At 36.8% G+C, this 23,451-nt stretch overlaps 1 protein-coding gene across 4 annotated transcripts in view; it reads left to right on the top strand.

Moving 5' to 3' along the window:
- DPYD (dihydropyrimidine dehydrogenase) overlaps window positions 1-23,451 on the top strand; it is a 327,599-nt gene that overhangs the window by 154,433 nt on the left and 149,715 nt on the right. For all 4 annotated transcript variants that reach the window (XM_052666446.1, XM_052666449.1, XM_052666448.1 and 1 more), the window contains 4 exons: window positions 1,807-1,976; window positions 5,195-5,405; window positions 13,103-13,287; window positions 20,441-20,656. In XM_052666446.1, the coding sequence (XP_052522406.1) occupies window positions 1,807-1,976; window positions 5,195-5,405; window positions 13,103-13,287; window positions 20,441-20,656 (782 nt within the window). The remainder of the gene's footprint in view (window positions 1-1,806; window positions 1,977-5,194; window positions 5,406-13,102; window positions 13,288-20,440; window positions 20,657-23,451) is intronic.

Below are 23,451 nucleotides of genomic sequence, written 5' to 3'. Positions count from 1 at the left end.
TATTTTTCATATTAAGTCTAAAATAAATATAAAAACAAGAATAAACATTTTTTTTCTGACTGGCAGTAATAGATTGCTATTTAGTGTTGTTTACTAATCGATGTGATCTTTCTATCTTAATTTTAGTCTTTCTGCTGCTGTAGTCACCTCTTGATCTCTAAAGAACAAAATTTTAAAATATAATACATGTGTTGTATATTCTGCTCTGTCCTCAGATTTACTATGACATTTCTCTGAATGATAGACTTACCCACTTTAAAACAGACAGTACTCTGCATGCTTGTTATACTTTCCTCCAAAGGGATTCCCTTGGTAAATACAGTCATTTAACTTGTGAGTGGCTTTGCTACCATTGGCTTATATTTCAAATTCTTGTTTCACTGCACCCTTCCAGCCTTCTGAAAATACTCAGAAAACAGATATGGGCTATTGGAGAAATAAGGAACAAAGTGAGCAAGCACAACTGGTCCACTCTAGGCTAGGTTTGCATGGCATTTTGAGATGCACTCTTGCACTTGCTCTTTTTCTGTTGTTCGATGTGCATTTTTTGTGGAGAATTAAATTCTTTAAAATTAAAATTAAATTATATTATAATATAATATATATATATAATATATATTATATAATATATAATATATTATATAATTATATTATATTAAATTAAAATTATAAATTTTTAAATTCTTTAAAAATAAAATAAAAAAGTTTAGAGAGAATAGGAGTCTTATTAAGTAAATGGCAAATGCAATTCCATATACATGGGGGAAAATGATAGCATTTGCCATATATCAAGCATTTTACAAGCGGAGAGAGGATATATATTTCTAATCCATTTCTGTGTTTAAATTACAACTACTTTCTTATTGAATAATTTGTGTGTTTCTGTACAACTGAGAATGTTGAAAATCTGCTAGTGCTATAGCAGGATATTCAAGTCACAGTGCAATGATTATACGGTTAGTTTCTCCTGACTGAAATTATCACAGGCTGGTTGAGAATGTAACATTCTATTGTTTATGGCATTGTCTTTAAATTGCAGTAGTTTCCCTAATAAATAGTTCTACTTAAACTGATAGCAAAGTGGAATTTAATGCAATACACAGAGTGAATCCGAAAATACAAGCTATGGGTAACAAACACACAATGTCAACATTCTCTGCATGTAACTTTCTGCAAACACTTTGTGAAAACCACTGTAGATCAACTATTTTTCCTAGTGCAACGTTTAGGAATTAGTATAATAATAATCTTTCTGCCTGCTGTTCAGCTGTCATAGGGAATAGTTTCTGAGAACCACGTCAGCATAACCTCACAGAAAACTGTGTCTAAGGGGCTAACTTTGGGAAGCTATCATCCGAATCTATCAACCACTGAAAAGTTTTCTTAAAAAAAAAAAAAAAAAGCAAGTGATATTCATTATGATCTGTAATGAGTTGTTTTTTTTTTTTAAGCCATTGTGGTACTGAGTCTGATATATGAGAAGCTTAATTTCTGAATAAAAACATATTACAATGCTAATTTCTACCCAAAAGGACTCACAAAACTAGAACTGCATCATTTGTATCCTTTCCAGATAGAATGGTGCTGCTCCTTAGAGTTCTGACTATAAAATTATGTATATGAGCGTATCTTAAAAATGGGAATAAAACTGTCTTTCAGTGAAGCAGAATAATTTGATAGTGACACTCCATGCTTAGAAACTGTAAGATGCAATTTTACACTGCTTTGAGTACAAGTACCTTTTGAGCTGTCAAGCAGAAATGGTTTCTCATACTTGAAAATGGGGTTTTTCCTTTCATCTTTCAGGGATATGTTCCTGTCACTCTCCATTGCCATCAATACATGGAACTGTGATTGTACTTGGGGCAGGAGACACTGCTTTTGACTGTGCAACATCTGCTTTACGCTGTGGAGCTCGTCGTGTGTTTGTGGTCTTCAGAAAGGGCTTCACTAATATCAGGGCTGTCCCAGAAGAGGTAAAAGTGAAAAACACTATTCATAAGAAGGAATAATGGTTGTTATTTCTGTAGAGCCTGAAAGTGCAGTGTTGGTACTTAAAAGACATCTACTAAAATATTTGTTTTTAAAAATGCTCTTAAAATGTATCTGAAAGTTTATTTAAGCTCTAAAGCTCAGTTTATGTAGTCTTTGGAGAAGTCACTTCTCTGTTGTACTCTGTAAAGTCAGAGAGATGCCAAAAAAGGGTAAAATTTCCTGTAAAGTAGAAATCTGTAAAGGTCTGAAAATCTTGGAGGTACCCCAGGGATCCATGAGGCATTGGAGTATTATAGGTAGCTCTTCAGGTCCAAGGAATGGACTTTATGGCTGCTGCCTAGTGAATCTCAGTGATCTTGACACAGCTTTATGAATCTCTAAATTCTTGTAAGGAAATTATTTATGATGATTTTTGTTTGAATCACTGCCAGTGGCAATAGAGAGATGACATTAATCACATATTTCAGTGTTCAAACTGATTTTTAGTTTGACTTTGCACCTTGGCATTTATCAGGACTTCTGCAAATTCTGAAACTGGATACGCCTCCTTAATTATCTGTAAAGCAAGAATTTTTTTTTTTTCTGGTTAGATTTTCTTATTTTGGTGCTTCTTCCATTATAATTTTTTTTGGTACATCCTCCATACTTTTGAAAGATTTTAGCTAGTAGTACTTCAATTGCATCTTTAAAAAAGGATTTATGGGAATTTGATAATCTCTTTTCAAGAAGGTCGATGTCTTAGAGATCTTATACAAAGTGGATGGAAGTGGAAAAAGAAAGAACAGATGTGTGGAAGCATAATTATGTTTCTGTTGCACTTAAAATAAGACATCCAAACACCATGAAATTACTGAAGTCATTGTGGCAAAGATTCATGCTATTCAGATTCTTCCTCATTAAGAATCAGCTGTCACTCTGAACCCAAATCTTTGTTAGCAGCCTAGGCCAATTCCTAAAAGCTATCAATGTTCATGTTATTACATCATGCAGCAGTTTTGAAAAAAATATATTAAAAATAGCTTTAGCTAGTAATGGCCATGCTAGAATGATGTCAGGTTGAACACTTTATAAGATATTATGTAATGTAAAATATACTAGCTTTATGTTATTTGTTAAGTAAAGACAATCAAATACTGAAATCTCTACTAAGGCATGCTGTTAGACTTTTTTTTTAGTTTTTTAGACTAACTTTAGACTTACCACATCAGAGAATATTAAGTATTGGCAGTCATGCTATTATTTCCACATGGTATTCGGCATTTGATAATAAACACAATCTTGAAAACATATATTGGATTATGTACTTAGCTAATGCTATGCCTCTTAAAGCACAGACAGTTGCAAAAGGTAGGTCTTCTGCCCTCAAAGAAGTTATTCAAAATGACAAGGAATTAGGAATTAGGAAATCACAGGATTGCAGGGGTTGGAAGGGACTTCTAGAGATCATCAAGTCCAACCATGCTAAAGCAGTTACTCTATAGTACAGCATACAGCTAGGCATCCAGACAGATCTTAAATATCTCTAAAGATGGAGACTTCACAACCTTTCTGGGCATTCTGTTCCCGTGCTGTGGATTCTAGTGTGCAGTTTTCTATGTTCCAGTTTTTGGCTGTTGCTGCTTGTTCTATCACTACACTGAAAAGGGTTTGGCCTCATCAAATTGCTTCCCACGCTTTAGATATTTATAAACATTGATAAGATCCCCTCAGCCTTCTCTTCTCCAGGCTGAACAGATCCAGGTTTCTCAGCCTTTCCTCATGTGGGAGATGCTGCAGGCCCTTTACCATCTTTGTCACCTTCTGCTGGACTCTTTCTAGGAGATCCCTGTCTTTAGCTCCCCAGTTCAAAAGAGCAGGATGCAGTACTCTAGATATAGCCTCACCAGGGCAGGGTAGAGGGGGATCATCAACTTCTTCAACCTACTGGCCATGCTCGTTTTAATACACTCCAGGATACCATTAGCCTTCTTGGCCACATGGGCATGATGCTGGCTTATGGCCAATCTGTTATCCACCAGGACCCCTAGGTCCTTCTCTGCAGAGCTCATCTCCAGCAGGTCAGCCCCTAACCTGTACTGATGCATGTGGTTATTCCTCCTTTTTTTATTATCCTTTACCTCCTTTGCCAGATTAAATACCAAGTGGGCCCTAACCTCCCTCATTGCATCCCTGCAGGCTCTGGCTATATTTCTGTATTCTTCTCAAATGGACAGGCTCTTTTCCCATTGTTCTTGGACCTTCTTTCTTCCCTTTGAGTTTATCAATGAACTCCTTGCCCATCCATGCAGGTCTCCTATCACCTTTTCCTAATGTCTTACTGTTATGGATGTACTGATCTTAAGTTTAGAAGAAGCAGTGTTTGAGTGTCAAACAACTCTCATGGGCTCTCTCTCCTTCCAATGCTCTAGCCCATGGGATACTTCTAAGAAGGTCCCTGAAGAGGTTAAAGTTGGCTCTTCTGAAGTACAGCAATCCTTCCTGTTGCTTTGCTTCTTCAACATAAGATCCTGAATTCCATCATCTCATGAATGCTGCATCCTGAGCTGCCTCCAGCTTTTACGCTCTCAATGAGCCCTCCCTTGTTAGTCTGAACGAGGTCAAGCAGCACACCTCTCTTCATTGGCTTCTCCACCAACTGTGTTAGAAAGTTATCTTCAATATGTTGCAGGAATCTCCTGGAGCGTGCATGCCTGGATTGTTTTTTATGCAACAAATATCAGGATGATTGAAATCCCCCATAAGTACCAGTGCCCTGGATCACAAGGCACCTTCCGGCTGTTTGTAGGAGCCCGCATCAATTTCCTCCTTCTGATCAGGTGGCCTTTAGTACACACCCACAGCAGTGTCACTGGTATTAGCCTGCTCTCACTCACAACCTCTCCACTTTTACCCCCAGGTGGAGCTTGATAGATTCTAGTTCCTCTGTTGCATGAAGAGCAACTCCACCACCTCACCTCACCAGCCTGTCTTTCCTAAAAAGGACGTAAATGTGTCAGAAAACCATTTGCATTGCAAATCTAACAAGCGCCACTGTCTAGAAACTGATTGATTGAGTAGCACAGAAATCAGTATTAAGATGCCTATCAGTATAACATACTCAGTGCCTTCTGCTTAAGAAGAACGTGTGGTAACATCTTGAGTGAACTTTTCATAAAGCTTATCATGTTTGCTTATTTATTTTATTACTTCTACTCTACAGATGGAACTTGCAAAAGAAGAGAGGTGTGAATTTCTGCCTTTCCTCTCCCCTCGGAAAGTTGTACTTAGAAGTGGACGTATTGTTGCAATGGAGTTTGTTCGAACTGAACAGGACAGTGATGGAAACTGGAAAGAAGATGAGGATCAGGTTGTTCGTCTGAAAGCTGACGTGGTGATCAGTGCCTTTGGTTCAGTTTTGCGTGATGCTGAAGGTAATCCTGAGTAATGCATTTCATAGATATCAATTGTTGTTTCAGCTGCTGCCATTTTGTGTCCTTTGGTGGTTTTGCGAAATGAGTCTTCAGGAGATTATAAAGCTTGTGACTCAGTCCTTTCAACAGAATTTTGTTTGCCCTTTAATTATGTTTCTTAGGACAAAACTAAGAGTATGATTAACATCAGTGTTCTCTAAGTTACCGTCTAGAGCAGGAACCCAAATTAGAGGTACAATTGCTCAGTATATATCTTGCTTTCCTCTCAATGCAGAAGGGATAACAAAGGATACTCCTGGGGAGTTCTTCTGGACTCACTAATTAACCTTATAGAAACTCATTATACTACAACTTCAGACTGAACTGATGTGATCTCTGAAACCATTTTTACCTGTTGAATTAAGAATTAATTAAGAATTAAGACAGATTCATTTTTCTGGTTTAGCCACTCCTGGGTATCACTCACTTCTTATATGTACCCAAGAGGACTGTGGCTTCTCTCATACATGCAGAATTTGTTAAATTCTTCTGTGCTTTTCTCAGCATGTCTCATTGTTTACTTGTACATTACAATCTTTGGTCTTAAAAATAAATAAATAAATAAATAAAAAGGGAAAGCAAGTATTTAGTTCAGTAATAAGTATAAAGAAATTGGTATGTAGTTGGCATTTCAGTGTCTCAATATTTTACTCAGATGCAAAAGAGAGCAGAAGAAAATGATTTCAACTAAGAACACAAGAACTGAGCAAAGCTCAGACTGTGTTCTCTGACACAGGTTAAAGAGTTCAGATGCATGTAACAAAGGTGACTTGAAAGTAAAAATTTATGAACAATTCTAGAATGTTTTGCTGTTGATAATTTTTAAAAATCCCCTGGTTTAAGTCTTTTGGAAGGGTTTGCATAACCTCATGTGATAAATCAAATATTAGTCTATGCAATCAGTTTATTTCGTTGTGATTCATAGAACTTGTGATAAAGGAGTGATTCTGTTTTTTCCTACACTGCAAACTGCTTCATCTAAAAGGGCGAACTTTGTTGTGTTGCTTAGCCATGACAATGTGCCAGCCTTGTATTTTCTGCTATGCATTCACCCTCTAAATGGCATGTTGTAAGGTTTTTAAATATGAACACAAAATTTGAGGGAAAAAAAAATCACGTAGCAATCTGATCATGAAAGAAAAGAATCATTGCCCTTGGGTTTGAGCAACACTCTTCAATTTCAGAATGTATTTTTGGTGAAACTGCTATTAAGATGGAAATCAAATTATAAAGAAAGAGGCAGGAAATATCAGCATTTGTTTTGTACGTTCTGAAAGTGAAAAGACTAAGACTGGAGGGAGTAAAGTACTTATTCTGAGCACACCATTTCAGTTGCTTTTAAACCTTTATTTTTTTGCCCAAGCTGTCCTAGCAAAAGTTCGATTTACTTTTCACCATCGAGCTGAATTATAACCAAATCTTCAGACATATAGAACAAAAAGGAGCAACTGCAAGACATATAAATACCTCCCGATATCTTATATTCTTAATGTCTTTCTAAAAGGCACCGTATTTTTGTATTCAAGAGATGGAAATATTCAGATTTCTCCAGTAAGAGTTTGAGAAGAGAGCACCAGAAATACTTGAAACTGGACAAGGCCCTGAGCAACTCAGTCTGGCTTTGAACTTGATCTAACTTTGAAGAAAACTTTGGACTAGGCGACTTCCAGAGGGCCTTTACAGTCTGAATTTTTCCATTTCTAGATGACTCACATGCATGTTCAATAAGCATGTTATTTGTTGCACATGCAGAGTTCTGTCAATGATCTAATTTATAAGGCATCTCTGGCAATAATGGATGCTGGTATAGGTGGTATACTATTGGTATGGGTTAAACTAGCAGGATTTGTCTATTTCTTATTAATAATGTTTAATACTGATGTTACTGATGTAAGAATAAAGAAAATGCTGTGAGAACCAAAGGGAATGAAATGAGACTTAGTCCCTGTTCAGTGAAGTGTAGGACATTCTTTGATATACCTGTTTTGCTTAACGCAACACAAAGACTTGTGTGCTGCTGGACTGACCAGAAGTAGTCTATACGCTAGAAAGCTTTTTCTAGTTTATTATCCTCATCAAGCTGTTTCATATTCTCTAGGGCAGTAACTATTACATTTCCACCAAAAACTCCATGCACTCGCAGTAGATGTTTAGTCTTTTCCTTTTTTCTTAAATAATATGCTAATCGTGTTTTTAAACAACAGTTCAGTAAATATTCATCCTCCCATTGGAAATCACATAAATGCATCATTCATTAGAAAGAAATCAGTTGTAAATCCATTTTATGCTCATGAAGTTGCTAATAGACAAAGCAGAAGTGTTGCCCTCTAGGCTGTTATAAGATCATTGGCACTTTACTGAAACCAGTTTAAAAAAAAGAAAAAGATCGATCTACTATGGATAGAGTAAAAACAAGGTTTTTCTTTGTTGTTATAAAAAGATTTTGCAAGTACAAGCTGCCTTTTTCTTTTTTTTTATTTAAATTTTTTAATTATTGCATAGATTACCAAACTCTTCAACCATCATAACTGATTAACATAAATCAAAAGATGAAAGAAAATTTTGTACCCTTTCTGATGCTCCGGCTTTTTTGCCTGCTTCATTATTTTGGAGGCCTGCAATGTATTACTGCAATATCTCTGGCACCGTTCTAAATTGCAGCTAATCAACATATACACATGTAATGCTAATTACATCTCTAGTACTGCATGCAGCCTCAACATCCTATTCAAAACAGGTCTAGTTGGTTCTAAAGTCTAAACTTCGAGTACTTGTTTTGTTTTGGTTGTTTTTTTTTTTCTGATAAATAAAAGGGAACAACATTTCGGGACTGCAAAATGTTACTCTGGAAGAAATGTCTTTGTTCTCATTATATTCTTGTATATTCATGTGAAGAACCTGGACCTTATGTAGAGAACCATGACAAAAATTGTGGAAAACAGTACACCTGATCAGAACGTGCTCCCAAACAGAGTGCAAGACAAGTGTACTGTGCAGAGGCTGGCAACATACATTCTGATCAGCAAGCTAGTGACAGGCAGAAAATAGTTGGCAGCAGTCTTTCAGCAGGAGCCTCTCAAAGTATTACCTGGGCCCAGCTTTAACCAGTTAAAGTGCTTTTATTCCTGTTACAGTACATCAGTGGGACAGAGATGCTGGGAAGCATGACTGTACCTTCCTTTGTGTTCTGGGCCTCCAGACTGGGCAGCGTCGGCAGTTAATGAGACTGTTGGTGTGTGTGATAGTTACAGTTTTACATTTCAGATTAAGAAAGATACAGTGTGTTTGTATTTTTCTGAAGTAGTGCTTCTACTCACTGTAAAGGAAGTCTGCAAGATGGATATCAAAAATAACATTAATGAGCTACTAAAGCTAAAATTACAGGAACTTATGAAATTGGTTAAACATAAAAACCATTAAACTGTTTATTGAAGCTTCACAGATATACTGCAGCTAATGAGCATTTCTGCTATTTAAATAAGCCCAAATTGAACACACATTACATGGATACATAATTAGTCATGGCAGTCAAACACACAGATTCACTTTTAAAGCTTTATTTGAGGAATCTTTTCCATTTGATTTGTTTTGTTAATTAAAATATTTTTTCTGTATTCACTTACATTTTAATATTGTTTTTGCAAGCACAATAATTTGCTGCTGCTTTTCCATTTGTGTTTATTTGCTCTTTGAATACAGCAAATGGAGAATATATATTCAGAACTGTCCTTTTGTTTGGTATTATTTGTGTTTAGCATCATTTGATAGCATTAGAATAATTCAACTGTATGTTATTTTTCATACAGAAAGTTTATTTCAAATTGTAGATGAGGGCTGTTCTGAAAGTAATGCCTCCTATGTTGCTATGTTGGCCCTCGACATCACAGATGTTGGTAGTCTGGCAGCAGAGACTGAACCTTCCAACAGTATTCTAATGTATTTTGTTGCTGTGTGTCAGATGGCAGCAGAGGGGCACTCTGACAAATTGGCATCTGACATGGAAGTGCATATGAAGTAAAGGTGTGCTACTGAATTCCTCCAAAAAAATGACACTCGCTGACATTCATTGATGCTTGTTGTGCATTTACGGAGAGAAGAAAGTGGATGTGAGCACACTGAGGTGGTGGGTGGTGAATTTCAGCTGTGTGACAGTGGGTCACCTCCACTAGTGCAGATTTTTATGAGCGTAGCATGCAGGCTCTTCTTCATGGCTGGCAAAAATGCACAGCTAATGGTGCTGACTATGTTGAAAAATGGTATTTTGTAGCTGAGAATTTTCTCTATCAAATAGTATTGTTTTACTCTTTGTATCTGCTGTGTTTTCCATGGAAATAAATGGGATTTGTTACATTCAGAGCAACTTATGTAAAATATCTCATCAGGCTATAAAGGAGAAGGCAACAGAGGCACAAGATTGCATGCTGAATTTTGAAGGAAAAAAAAAAGCTGTATTAGTTTGGAACTTTAAAGAATGTAAGATTGAAAGCATTAGAAAGACACTTGTCTCCTTACTCTGTCCCAAAGAGAGCACCAACAAAAACAGAAAGCTTGTTGTTCAATGGCAAACAGCAGCTCAGACAACTGATAGCCAGGTTCATCTCTTACAAGCTCAGGAATGGATCCAAGATTTTTTCTTACACCTTGCAGAGGCACAGAAAAAGCTTCCGTTTGGGAAGACCAATGTTCTTCCCTTCTTGCAGGCAGTAGTAAGTAGTGCAGAAAGTAGTCCCTTCAAGTGCCCTGGATATAAGATCCAAGGACATTAGGAACTCATATAAGATGGCTTTGAATCATGTCCTTATTTTTACTTAACCTAAATCTTGGAGATTATAAGAAAAACAGAAGGAAATAGCTGCTGGATACCATGTCAACCGTACCACAAGGGAAATGTGCTTTCTCAGTTTTAAAAACACTGAATAAGGCAGATAAATCCTCATTCCCCTGGGGGAGGTGTTTCAAGCAGATGCATGTTGGACTTTTTGGCACTCAAAAAGCTTTTGATATAATTATGGCCATACAATTATTTTAGCACAAAACAATCCAAAGATGAATTTGAGAAAAGCAGCAGATCTGAAGTAATACCCATTTTCCTCCCACGATGAAAAGAAAGTAGCAGTCATAACTTTCAGTTGTAAATAATTTCCTGTGGAAAAACTGCATCGCCAGTAGTGTGTTGCCTTCTAATACACAGATTGTGGTTTGGTATCATCTCAGAGAAAAAAAATGTCATCTATCCCAACCCCACTACCCAACCCTGCTGTAGCAAGTTTTCCTCTGTGATTTTTTTTTTCCTTCTGAACATGTCTTTACAAGTCTGTATGTATTTGACTTGTGAGAACTGTCTGGACCACATGCTGAGATGGCACCACTGCACTCAGTAAGTTATCCTATGTATGGCTGATTGATGATTGAAAGTTGTCTTGACGTACAGCCTGAGACATAAAGAGGAAGTTAACGTATCGATTTATAAATATTACTGAAGTATAATAGGACTACTATCAGCAACCACAGGCACTTTCCTTAGCAAAACAAAGCAAAAACCCAACCCAACAAACTCTCATTTCCAGACTGAAAAGTCTCTCGCTCTGAAGGTTCTGTTTGGTGTGACCTTTCAATAATTTAAATATTTTTAAAGGAAGCAATTTTGTAACTTTTTGATTCTGCTAGTAGGCAAATATTATTCTTGCCAAGTTAAGCCAAAAGCAGGGTAGGAGGGATTGTGCAAGCAGTATGTCTTGAATATAGATTAAATGTTTCTGCTTTCAGCTTGAAATTGTGATTCTGCTTTCTGAAGCAGATGAAAAAAATTAAAATCCAAAATTTTGGGTTTGACTCCTGTGGACATTTGTGTTTGCCAAGGGTAAAAAGGAGAACATAGGTGGGATAAGCAGATTTAAATATTTGTATCTTGCTTTTGTTTTTATTATTTTGCCCCTTTTTATACACAGCTCTCCTCTTTGAAATACCCTTGTGATATTTGATTTGGAGACGAAGGGACATGCAGAGCCTGGGAAGAAAATTCCATCATGACATTGTGTGAGAATGTCTTTGAAGGTTGCTGTACACCTGGGTGTACACTGGGGCAGTAGTGTGAATTTACCCTTGTGTTGGTGTAGGAGAAATATTCTTGTTTTAAGCTGGCAGGTTTCTCTTTTACATATATGACAGCACAAGAACATCAGTTTAATTGACCTTGGCAATCTGCATCTGCTAGCGGTATATCCCTGAGGGACAGCACAGTTTTAAGCTGCATTTTATTGCAAAATCTTCAGTTCTTTTACACTTAAAGCCACATAAAAATAACTCTCTCTGATATATGGCATCAACATTTGCTGAAAATATTGATTGAAAATGTGATTCTGTTCATGAAGCTGTTCTGGAGTGTCTCAGCGATAATAAAATAATGTTAGAAGTTGCATAATCAAAATCATGTTAAGAAAGAAAGATTATTTTTAAGATGATTTATTTGTAGTCAGTGCCATTTGTCAAAATGTTTGTCTGATTTTTTTAGTCATTTCATCCACGTTGTTTTTAAGGACAATATTAGTTCACACACAGAATGCCTACATACTGTTTACTGGCTTAAAAAAATTAAGGTATTTAATGATCTAAATACTCAGAAATTTTAGTGACAAATATAAGAAAGGTCATCTTTGTGTAAGCATTTTATTTTTATTGTTTCTGTAATTTCACTCTTTATATATTTGTTTCAAATTGAGCCTTAATTTCAGAATGTTCTGAGCTTAAATATCAATACAGTATGTTTTCTATTTTGTTGTAATGTATCTTTTCCAGGAGAAAAAAAAAAAAAAAAAAAAAAAAAAGCTTTAAATCAATACACTTCTTCAAAACCAAAGCAGCAAAGCAGTCAAAGCATAACAGCATAACATTTCCTGGTAGGGAAAATGTTGCATATAAAAGTTTTCTATCAGGTTTGGTAATGACCTGTGGAAAAGTAGCAGTGTTTCTGTTGTGAGCATTAAGGAATGTGTGAAGTAAATTCTGAATCAATTTCTAAAAATCATAAACATTCGTCTTTGTCTTTAAACCTCAAAAATCATATATGGTATATTAAGTTGTGCAGGAGTTAATATGTTAAGTTTTCACGTGGAAAGCATGTTGATGTGGAAAGTACAGCACAAAGCCATGGGTGGAGGGGGAAAAAAATTTCCTTTGTTAGCTTTGTTCTTAGTAGGGTTTTCAGATATTTTTTTTTCCTTGGATGTAAATAATATTAGCGTGAAAGACTTTGTAACTTCTGGGGTACATTGTTTCTTTTCAGTGAGAGAGCAGAACAACACTAAAAGCAATTATTTCTCGTAGCCAGTCACTTCTTGTGACTCTCGTCGTATTTTGTACACATGTCTGGTTTTGGAGGCACAGAGGAACCAACCACTTACTGATGTTACCAAAGAACTGTTCCATACAGTAGATGATATTCTTCTGAGTTGTGCTACTATGTACCTCTACTACCTCAACATAAATGTTTCTGTATAGAAAGTAATTTTTCAGTTCTGTCATAAACTCACATTTAATTAAGTGAAAAAAATTAGACCTTGGAACTCCTTTTCTAATTGCTATCAGAATGTATTTGAGAGATTCTGACAACATTTTTTTCTTTCTTCTGCTAACATATTTGTCCTTCATTTTAATTGCAGTCAGAGAGGCCATGGCACCTATCAAGTTTAACAGATGGGGTCTTCCTGAAGTAGATCCAGAAACTATGCAAACGAGTGAACCTTGGGTTTTTGCAGGCGGTGATATCACTGGTCATGCTAACACTACAGTGGAATCAGTAAATGATGGAAAACAAGCCTCTTGGTACATGCACAGATACATACAGGTAACTATTTATTTATTATAGATTAAATATGCAAGTCTAGATTATTTGGTGATTTGTACGTTACATAGTCATTCAACTTAGATTGCATACTTGATTTTGAGGAGTTGAATCCAGCTCTCTTACACTATCCTAACACTGAAATCTAAGAAACTATTTCTGAACTCCAGTTGTGAATTCCAGTCAGGGAAAATAACACCGTGCAAGTAGAAGTCCTGATTGGTAACTGGGAAAAAGGAAGTGAGTCCATCGTTATTAAAAAAGTAAAATATCTCAATACTGCGTGAAGTAAAAAATAATACTGCCATCGTTGATGGCAGACATTTTTAGTATTTCTTTTTAGTATTTCTGTTTTAGTATTTCTGGAGTATAAGTGTATTAACAGTTTACAGAGAACTCCTGTGATCTACATGAGAACCAGAGTTGGCTTTACTGAGGCTGATCAAACGGAAGCACAAGACAAAATAGTCACTGAATGCAAAGAGCAAAATAACAGAAAGGAGAATTTATCTGAGTAATGAAAATATTAGGGGTACAGACTTGAAAAACCTGGTAACTACTAGCCCTGCCTTTTCTAGTTGAGGAGAGAGCACTAACTGCAGAGGAGCTGTTAGAGACAGATACAGCCTGTGTGCAGACAGCCAGCTGACAAAGACTGTGTTCATTGTGTAAGGAACTTTTTAGAAATACGATACATGATTCATTCTTCCACCAAAAGAGATTTCAACAACTGAAGTTGGGACTGTAACAGCTCGATGTCTTTCTCCCCCATCCATCTGCTCAAAGCCTCTCTGATTGCATGTTTGTGCAATTTCATGCTGTTGGGGTCTGATTTCACTTCCTAAAAATACTTCAACTGAAAGCTTGTTGTTAGTATCTGTGCATATTTTTTTTTCACTTGATCTAAAGCACTATTTGTGTCCTGGCTTCTTCAACCCTTTGAAAATGCTGAGTGTGAAACATCTTTAAACCCTGATGTACTTGCTTAATTTCTCAGTACACAGTGAATTTGGGTAACTGTGATACTGGGACATCTCCTTTTTAGTCTCCTTCATCTTTAACCCCTATAAATACAACTATCACTTGAAATCCCTCCTTTTTCAAGTTGCTTCCTCCTCAAAACTTTCCTCATAAAACCATGACCCTTTTTTCTTTTCCCCTGGTATGTATTGAATGCTTTGCAGGAAATCTGAATAGTCTGGTTTGAGAATTAGAATTTTAAAGCAAGCAGGCTTGTGATATTAGAGAATTTCCGTTACCCTTTGCAGGTTTCAAGGCAGCTTATTCGACCTTACAATCTCACCAGGAAGCTAATGGGAAATCCTTACAGCAATCTTCACAGGAAAGTTTCCAAATGTCAAGTGTCACCTTTCCAGCTGTTAGATGAATGGGTAGCCCAGGGGCATTTATTTGGATGTGCAGCCCTTGTAAAATCTGGTTGCTGTGGTGGAGTGCGCTGTAATTTGGCAGTTTGCTTTACCAGTTCTTGGACTTGGTAGATCTGAAGGAGGGTTTGTATTTTAAAGAAGTTGTTTATGAGAGGATAATGTTACCCTCATGTCTGTAGAGGTAGATAATGCATGTGGGTGCATATTTTTGTGTGTATTGCATGGTCATTCCACTGCCCCATATTCTGAAAACTTTCCATGTGAAATGAAGAAAAACCTTTTAAAAGTACCTTATTTTCTCTTTACTTTGAGATTCTTAAGGTAAGCAATCTTTGTGTGAACTGAGTGTCTGAATTATGTATGATAGGTATTAAACACATTGTTATCATCTATTCATTTGCATTTTAGTTACAGAAATAGGTAGCCATTTTCAAAATCATCAGCTCTCTCAGTATTTAAATGTATAAATAATGCAGTCAGTGTTTAGTAAAATAGAAATATTCCATAAAATATACCTACCAACTCAAGACAAACCCCCCACCGCCCCAACTCCTTGCAGAAATTCCTGTTTGAACAGTATGCTCCTGCTATCCGAACCTACTCCAGACAAAGACTAAACAAACAGATGGGCTAGCTATGTGCCCTAAAACTCCAATCGTTTCAAGCTCTGGCACACGGTCAAGTGAAGCATGAGATCTAGACTCAAGAACTCTCCAGTAGAAATGCCTTATGTTCAAAACCAGGAATTATTTACAGAAGCTTCTTGGCTGCTCTTTCTCTGGAAACTTTCCATCATTAGTTGCCTAAATGTCTCCTGCCTCTTAACATTTGCTGCCCACTCTGCTAAGCATGGGTTAATTTCAGAAATTGTTGCCTGCAGCTCTGTGTTGGCTTAGTTTCTGTAAAGATGACCAGTCAAAACCTAACCAAGGGCAGATGAAGTAGAACCTGTTTGAAAGTGCAGTCTCTTTTAAACAATTCTCTACAGGTCGGTAGGGGTTCAAACACAACCATTTCAATTAATGTAACTATGTACTACTCCCATTTATTCAGGATTCAGACTTTTTTGTTACTCCATGAATGTTGTAAAAACATATTTAAATTAGTCTTGGTGATTTATTTAATTTGGGAATTTAATTTGGGGATTATAATGGCCCTTGCTTTTGTCCAAAGGTAACTTTGTAATAGTGGGCAGAGCAATATAGGCTGCTTTCTGTTCTATGCCTCAGTTAGCATCCATTTCTTCCATTTCATCTTGATCAGTGAATGGGATTTATTATTAACTATTACACAGTAGCTATAGTCAGGATAATTTACAATTATTGCAGGACTAACTAATAATTTTCTGTGCCTGCTTTGAAAGCAAGACAGGTCTCCCATCACAGTTCTTGTGTTGTTTTCTTTCTTGACCAGGAAGGTTTAGACACCAGCCTTGACTCTGTACTCCTCCTCCATTCATTCATACACTTTCCTGAGAAGCATTTTCCTGTATTTGGCTGTCAATACGACATCTTATTCTCACTAAAATCCTTTTTTTAAATGTAAATCTCCTCTTTGTTTATTTGTTTAATATTGTTACTGGCCCAGTGTGACCAGTATCTTTCATATTTTAAAATTGGCATGTATACTATGCACTTGAGAAATAGAGGACCAGATCTTGTCTGATATAAATTGTACTTCACTTAAGTGAAATATGAATTTTGAACACATCTCTGTGTTCTGTGCAACTGTGAACCAGTGTTGTGTATTTATTATTATATTTCTTTATCTATGCTGTCAAAAATATAAATCTGAAGAGTATAGCTGTTGATTCTTTTCTGAAGGTTGACCCTTCTCATATATTTCTCAAGCATGTAAGAAAGTACCTTATTTCATAATCGATGCCAGAGATGGGTGTTTCCCAGGAAACTTGTCTTTGAAGCTGTTAATTATACTCTCTACTTCTATTCATGAGAACTGAAAGAAAAGAGGTGAATGTCCCTTGTCCCGTAAACCACCATGTAAAACACTAGCATGGAGACAAGTAAGAAAACATTTTCAAAAAGTTGGACACAGTGCATGTGCAGGGAACCTGGTATTTTAACTGCATTACTATTGACTAAGAAATATGTCTGTTCCAGAAAGAGAAAGCCTGAAAGAAGCATTAGAAAATCCCTGACTGGACAGAGCCCTGAGCAGCCTGCTCAAGGTGATCCTGCTTTGAGCAAGGATGTTGTACTCGATCATCTCCAGGCATCCTTCCAATCATTCTGTGATTTTTCTTTTTTGTGAAATAACATATTTAATAAAGCCAAGGTGTATAAAACAAAGTCACGTAACAGGTAATTGGAAAAAGGTTAGAAGTTATACAAGTAAGGGAGAAAAGCTGTGTTTTGAGATCAGACTTAAAAAGAGAGTGAAAGCAGGAATGAGATGAAAATATTTCAGAAAAACTCTCAAGCAGTAGGATTTGTAGAGAAGACTCTCTGTGAAAAATACCAGTAATACAACTACTCACTCTCATAGTCTGTCTTTGTTAAAGGCACAAAAATGGAGTTAGACCATATCACTGTGGTTAAGAATTTTCTCCATCTAAAGAAAATGAATGTCACAAATTCTATCAGGTTTAATGCTCGGTCCCTGTCTCAGCCCTGCACTACAGGCTGTGCTGCTTTTGCCTCTGGGCATATCCTGGTTAGAGCAGGGCAGGGACACTGCATACTGTGTGCTGGGGATTTTTTACCACGCTCTTGCAGTGTCCAAAAAATTGCCATGACTGAAACAATAAAGTAAGTACCTGCAATATTGTTAGCTTTGCTGGTTGGCATCAAATTAGAGGAAGAGTGAGCCACGCTCTTTGTCCTCTGCTTTTAAAAATCAAGGGAAGAGTTATTATAAATAAACTCTTGCCTGCAGGCTTTCTTTTCCTATTTGTTTTGCGTTGTCAGGGAAATCCTTCATTATAAAGATTATTTTGCTTTCAGGAACCTATAAAACATTATAGTTTGCCAAAAGTTTTGCTTTGTAGAAAACAACACATCAGGGCTTACTAAATTTATTTCTTTTATAAGCACTGTGCTGAAAGGAAAGAACAGCAAAAATAAATAGAGCTAAAAGTGAAGTGATAGGATGGAGGAAGATAAATCTGCAGGGATATAAAGCTACTGGCTACTGAACCTCCAGCTCCATCCTGCCTTTGTTTGTTTTTGAAGACCTGGATTCATCCATTTTTTTTAATTTTATTTCTTTTCTCCTCCCGTTCTGCTACCTGGGCAGACTCAGGCCACCCCAGCACAAACAAATGGTTAGGCACATTTTGAGGTCCTTCAGTGATCCTTGATGAAATTGCTAGTGGTTTTGCTCTTCATGAGGATGGTTCAGCGGGAAGAATAGGCCTGTTTGAAATGTTTGGGCAAGTGGCTTGTGACCAGTTTACATGCAGGAGGAAAGGCCTATTTTTGCATGGCTAAATTCAGTAATCTCACTCGAGTCTTTCTCTTCTTCAGTAGATATTTTTGTTTATTTATGCATCTATTGCATTATATTTATTTTGCTTTATCACAGGATGCTCATTTTGGGTTGCTATTAGGATTCACTTTCATGTAACATTCCTTTTAGCCGAGAGCAGCTTTAGAGATTATATTGTCCTGCTTGGGAAAAGAAACGGTACAATGTAACTTAAGCTGCAGCACTTCACCTATTTATCTGTGTATCTCTCTGTGGCAATCAATATTTACAGTTATACAATGATGGAGTAATTTGTGAATCATCCACTGAAGTATACCCACACAGACCATGTGTACAGTTCTGGATACAAATAATAATAATAATAATAAATTAACAAATGGCTGCTTTCAAAATGGAAAATTGGGTTTATTTCTCAAATGTGCAAATGCGGGGGAGTTGGCCAAAAGCTTTTCCATAAGTCTCTTAGCTGTCATTCTGCCAGATTCAAATTCAGAGTTCAGTGTAAGAATTCAATATATTGATGTTGGTTTCAGCAGGTATCGCAGCTTGCAAATGTATAGCAGAAAAAAGTGCTACCATTTAAAAAATGCTCCTATATCCGTTCTGTGATCCAGGAGGATCATAACGTGACTACATCAGCTGCTGCCTGGGAGTAGTGGTCAAGTGGTAGAGTTATGCAAAAATTAGCTTTTTACAAAATGGCCACCAGTGGGGACATGTGCAGATTGACATCATTTAGACTAATCTCACTACTTTCCATAGTGGCTTTTAATGCCATCGGAAGATTTGGCCCACAGATGTGTGCTCTCTGTCTGAGGAAATCTAAGGTCATAATCTGAGACAAGAATCCAGGCATTTCTGAGGCAAAACCAACAAATTAACTGTGAAGATTGGTAACAATCTGATGAACAAAAGATGCCAAAACAAAAATCAAACAGAACAATGGAAAAGCTTTATTCTCTTCCTGCTTATTACTTTTCATGGATGAAGAGGGGTAAATAAGTAACACAACAAACAGAGAGGTAGCAATTCTTAAGTTGAGGTTTTTCACTGCTACAGAAAACACTAACAAATGCTGTTACAGTGTTTCTTCCTTTTTGTTTTACTTTGCTGATGTTGTGGTGAGATTTCCTAGAAACATAGACTGCGTGGGGATTTTCTATGTACTCAAAATATCTGCCTTATTTTGTTGTGGTTATATCAGCTCCAACTTCTAAGTGAGTAAAGATTTTAATTCTGCCTCCTGCAGCCTGATTAGGATGCTGTTCAGCATCTGTACATGGAAGATTCTGTCTGTACAATTTTTGCAATATTAAATGCAACATTTACATTGAAAGCATTTCACTTTGACTCTCCAGAGAAAATGCCACCTTTAAAACTGAAAACAAAAGTGACTGTGGTGTCACAGGCATAATGTGTATGTTCTTCTTTGATCTTGAATCAGAGGCTAATTTTTTTCACTTTTGAAGTATTCATGTTTGTTAGTAAATTTGCATATTTTGATATATATCCCAAGGCATAGAAGAGAAAAGTGCATGAAGTCCAAGTATACTGAGTCGGGGTGGAAGCCTACAGAGTGATCTTGCCTGTGGATTCGTTCCCTCATTTTCCAGAAATCTGTACACTGGATATAGAATACTCTGAGTTGTAAGACATCCACAAGGATCCTTGAATCCAACTCCTGACTCCATAAAGAACCACACAAACTTCAAACCCTAAGTCTGAGTGTGTTGTCCAAATGCTTCTTGAACTCCAGCAGCTTGGTGCTGTGACCACTGCTCTAAAGAACCTGTTCCATGCCCACCACCCTCTGGTGCAGAACCTTTTCCTAAAACACAGTTTTCATAGGTCACCACCTGGGAAGAACACTAGAAAGGGCCTGTCTATACGTGTTTGGTGTTGGTGTTTGTTGGTTTTTGTTTTTTTTTTTCTTTTTAATCCTCACTATTACTGACTGTATAGGGAACAGAACTGGCTATTCAGAATGGTGAAAAAAACAAACAAACAAAAAAGCAATGAAACAACAAACCTTTGGATTAAACCAGGCAGTAGAGGATATGAAATAACTGTTTCATTATTACAGTTCTTCATGTGACATAATATTTCAGCATAAAGGCTATTTGGACAGAACATGTTCCACATGCAAGTGATTAGTATATTTTGCTGATTTGCAATACTTGAATATAAAATAGAATAATTCAAATTTAGTTATTATGTATGAATGATGATGATGATGATTATTTTTAACTCTTATCAAGGTTAATAGTAAGTTATATAAAAATGAATCAGCAAAAATTACTGTGATATTTTTCTTTTTACAGTCCTTATATGGTGCTGAAGTTTCTACTACTCCAGAACTACCACTCTTCTATACTCCCATAGATTTAGTAGACATCACTGTATTAATGGCTGGACTGAAGTTTCCAAATCCTTTTGGCATTGCCAGTGCAACTCCTGCTACTAGTTCCTCAATGATTCGAAGAGCTTTTGAAGCTGGATGGGGCTTTGCTGTCACTAAAACATTCTCCCTGGACAAGGTAAGAATATAAATCAAGTCATATTTAGCACATAACTAATTTTTTGTATATTTGAAAAAGGTCTTAATCTTTTGGAAGTCTCACAATCTAGGCTGTAAGGATAAGCAGGGAAACAGTGCATCATGTAAGTCAAATTATCTTGAAAGTTCCAACACTGCAGGTTAAAGGTAAAATAATTTCTGTTTGTGATTTGTTTTTAGGGTTTTGTTTTGTTTTATTTCCTGTTGGTTTTTTGTTTGTTTGTTTGTTTGTTTTTGCTATTAAATGCATATTCTTCCCTTTTACTCAACAATGTTTTTAATATTAGTGAGCTAATAACAGTAATGGTACTGTCATAAAAATTGCAGAGAAATTGTTTTCTGTGAGAGATCAGAATTCAGAGGGAGTGAATGACAGCTTTATTAAGCAACTCCTGAAAGGCTGCTACTTTGCCAAGGACTGCCAGGATAAGCCATTGAAACTGAGTTCCAATTGCAGTTTAATAATGCACGCGTGAGCTTGAGGCTGAGTGGATGAGGAAGATGGAGGCACTGTAAAACAAGCCTATGGAGAGGCAAGTAGTTCTGTTGGAGGTTTGTAGCTCAGAGACAAAGCTTCAGTAAGATGTAGTGGAAGAGGAAGGAGTTAAAATAAATTCTTGAAGACATTGGCTCCGTGTGGCACCTAAAACAAATTCCTCACACAAAGTTAACACAAAGTATTTTGTGTTAACCTGAAGTGGGTGAAGGATAGTTTGATCTACAATTTGCGTTTGCAGTGGGTTTTCTGTTACAATATTCAAAATAGCAAAGTGAGATTCTGAGCAAGAAGTTTAGACTGTGAAAGAAAAGGGTGATTTTGAGAAAAGTATTGCAGAGGAAAGAAATGAGATTTTGGCTGGGGCATAGACACAGTTCGGCTGATGTTGGGAGGAAGAATATCAAAAGTAAAGTCTCAGTAATGGTGTGAATGGTGGTAATGCATTGTCAATTGGTGACAAAGGGTATCATGGAGTGAAGAGAGCTTTTGAGATGTATTTGGAAGGAAGAGACTTTTATTCTTTGTTCAGATATGAAATGTAAAAGAGGATTGGTGGATGGAGACCTTAGCAGGAGAGAAAAAGTAGGCTTTTTGCTCTGCTACCTCAGCAGGTAGCCTTCCAACATCAGGAAATTATAAGGACAAAGGACTGTGTTACTAGAGAAGACTATAAAAGATGTCAGAGTGGCTTCTTCTCACACTAGAAGTATTCCAAGGAAGTCAGTGCTCCTATAGATTGCAATGGAGATTCTAGTCTATTTTACAGGATTTCTTATTAAAACACTTTTCAGGACATAAATGTCATTCAAGTATGTTTATAACTGACTTATGTGCATAACATACTGTCAGCTGTAATTATTCAGTGCCTAGGCTGAAGGTAACTTATAGCAAGTCCTGAGATTTATGTATTAACCAATGTTATTTCTGATATGCTTGCAGTTCTCTCAGACAACACATTGATTGCTGGGTATTTTGAGAGCTAAACAGATACTGTCTGGTTACAGATTTGAGTAGTAGTTCAGAAAGAAAGAAGGAAGCAATTGTAGGAAGTGATGATGATAGTCCGATAAATAGTAGATTCTCAGAATCCTTTCAGAATCAGTGGTTGAAATCCAGTGCCCCTGGATGCCATGCTCTGGATGTATCATTCCAATGGAGATCGTTCAAGAGAGATGATGTCTGGAATTGTATGTTGCAGTGTGCAGTAACACTGTCCCACACAAATACTAACAAGTTTTTCTACCACTGTAGTCTTCCCAATAGTCTTCCTATAGCAGTAAAGCCTTAGTAATTGTAATGATTTGAGATGCTTGGCTGGAAGGTGCTGAAGACATAAAACTGCTTGGTTTATAGTAGCATCATGAAAATTAATGCTACAAAAATAAATATTTCAAATGAGAAGAAATGCACAGTGAGATACAGCAGTTATTCTTTGAACCACAAATACTACACAAAGACTGCTATGTTGACTTAATGCTGAAACAAATAATTGGAATAGATTTTTGATTAATGTAAGCTGGCATAATGTGCTTTTTTAAAAAACAAACAACCAAAAAACATGTAGCTTTGCTTGCATAGACACAAATCCTATGCATTGTTTAGAAGGGAACAGTATGCTTTCATGGGCTGCAGTACCTATGGAAGCAGAGATTTCTGATTTCACTCTCCTTCCAAGCTAGCAAAAGCTGACTGTGCAGAAGGGCCAGAAACAGAGGTTTCCTGAAGTGAAGAAGAGTTTCAGGGAGAATGGGAGCTTGCTTGACAACTTTTGATATCTGAAGCTTTTCTGCTTCAGCCTTGGTTGTATGTGATACAATCAGGATTCTGCTTTTATCCCTGTTGTCTCCTTGTCTAATATGTCCTGGCTAGATTTAACTGCTTGTGCAACAGTGGGAGCTTAGCAGCAGTCAAAACACTCCCTCTTCTAGGACTGACTGCTGAATGCACCACCATGTTCAGTCTCTGATAGGGAAACCAATGACTTCCCTATTGAGTGCTGGTGTCATTTGGCACTTTAGCAAAAGTGGCTGATGCGAAGTAAATTTGGATGACATTTGACTACTGAAGAGCATATACAGCTGAAATACATGGATTAAGGACAGTGTGATGGAATAAAATCAGAGAGAAAGGCAGGATGAAATACGGAAGAAGGACATCCAAGAAAAGAGGGAAAAGGTTTTAAGTTGGAGAGGAGTGATTATCATGAGGATCATTTCACATGAACTTCGTTTTCCTCATTCATTGCCTAGCACATCAAAGTCTTGTAAAACACTGAG

This window comes from Tympanuchus pallidicinctus, unplaced genomic scaffold (assembly GCF_026119805.1).
Source record: "Tympanuchus pallidicinctus isolate F22 unplaced genomic scaffold, pur_lepc_1.0 scaffold7, whole genome shotgun sequence".
Classification (NCBI taxonomy): domain Eukaryota; kingdom Metazoa; phylum Chordata; class Aves; order Galliformes; family Phasianidae; genus Tympanuchus; species Tympanuchus pallidicinctus.
The sequence above is the reverse complement of the archived record's forward strand: the minus strand, read 5'-3'. Positions and strand labels throughout refer to the sequence as shown.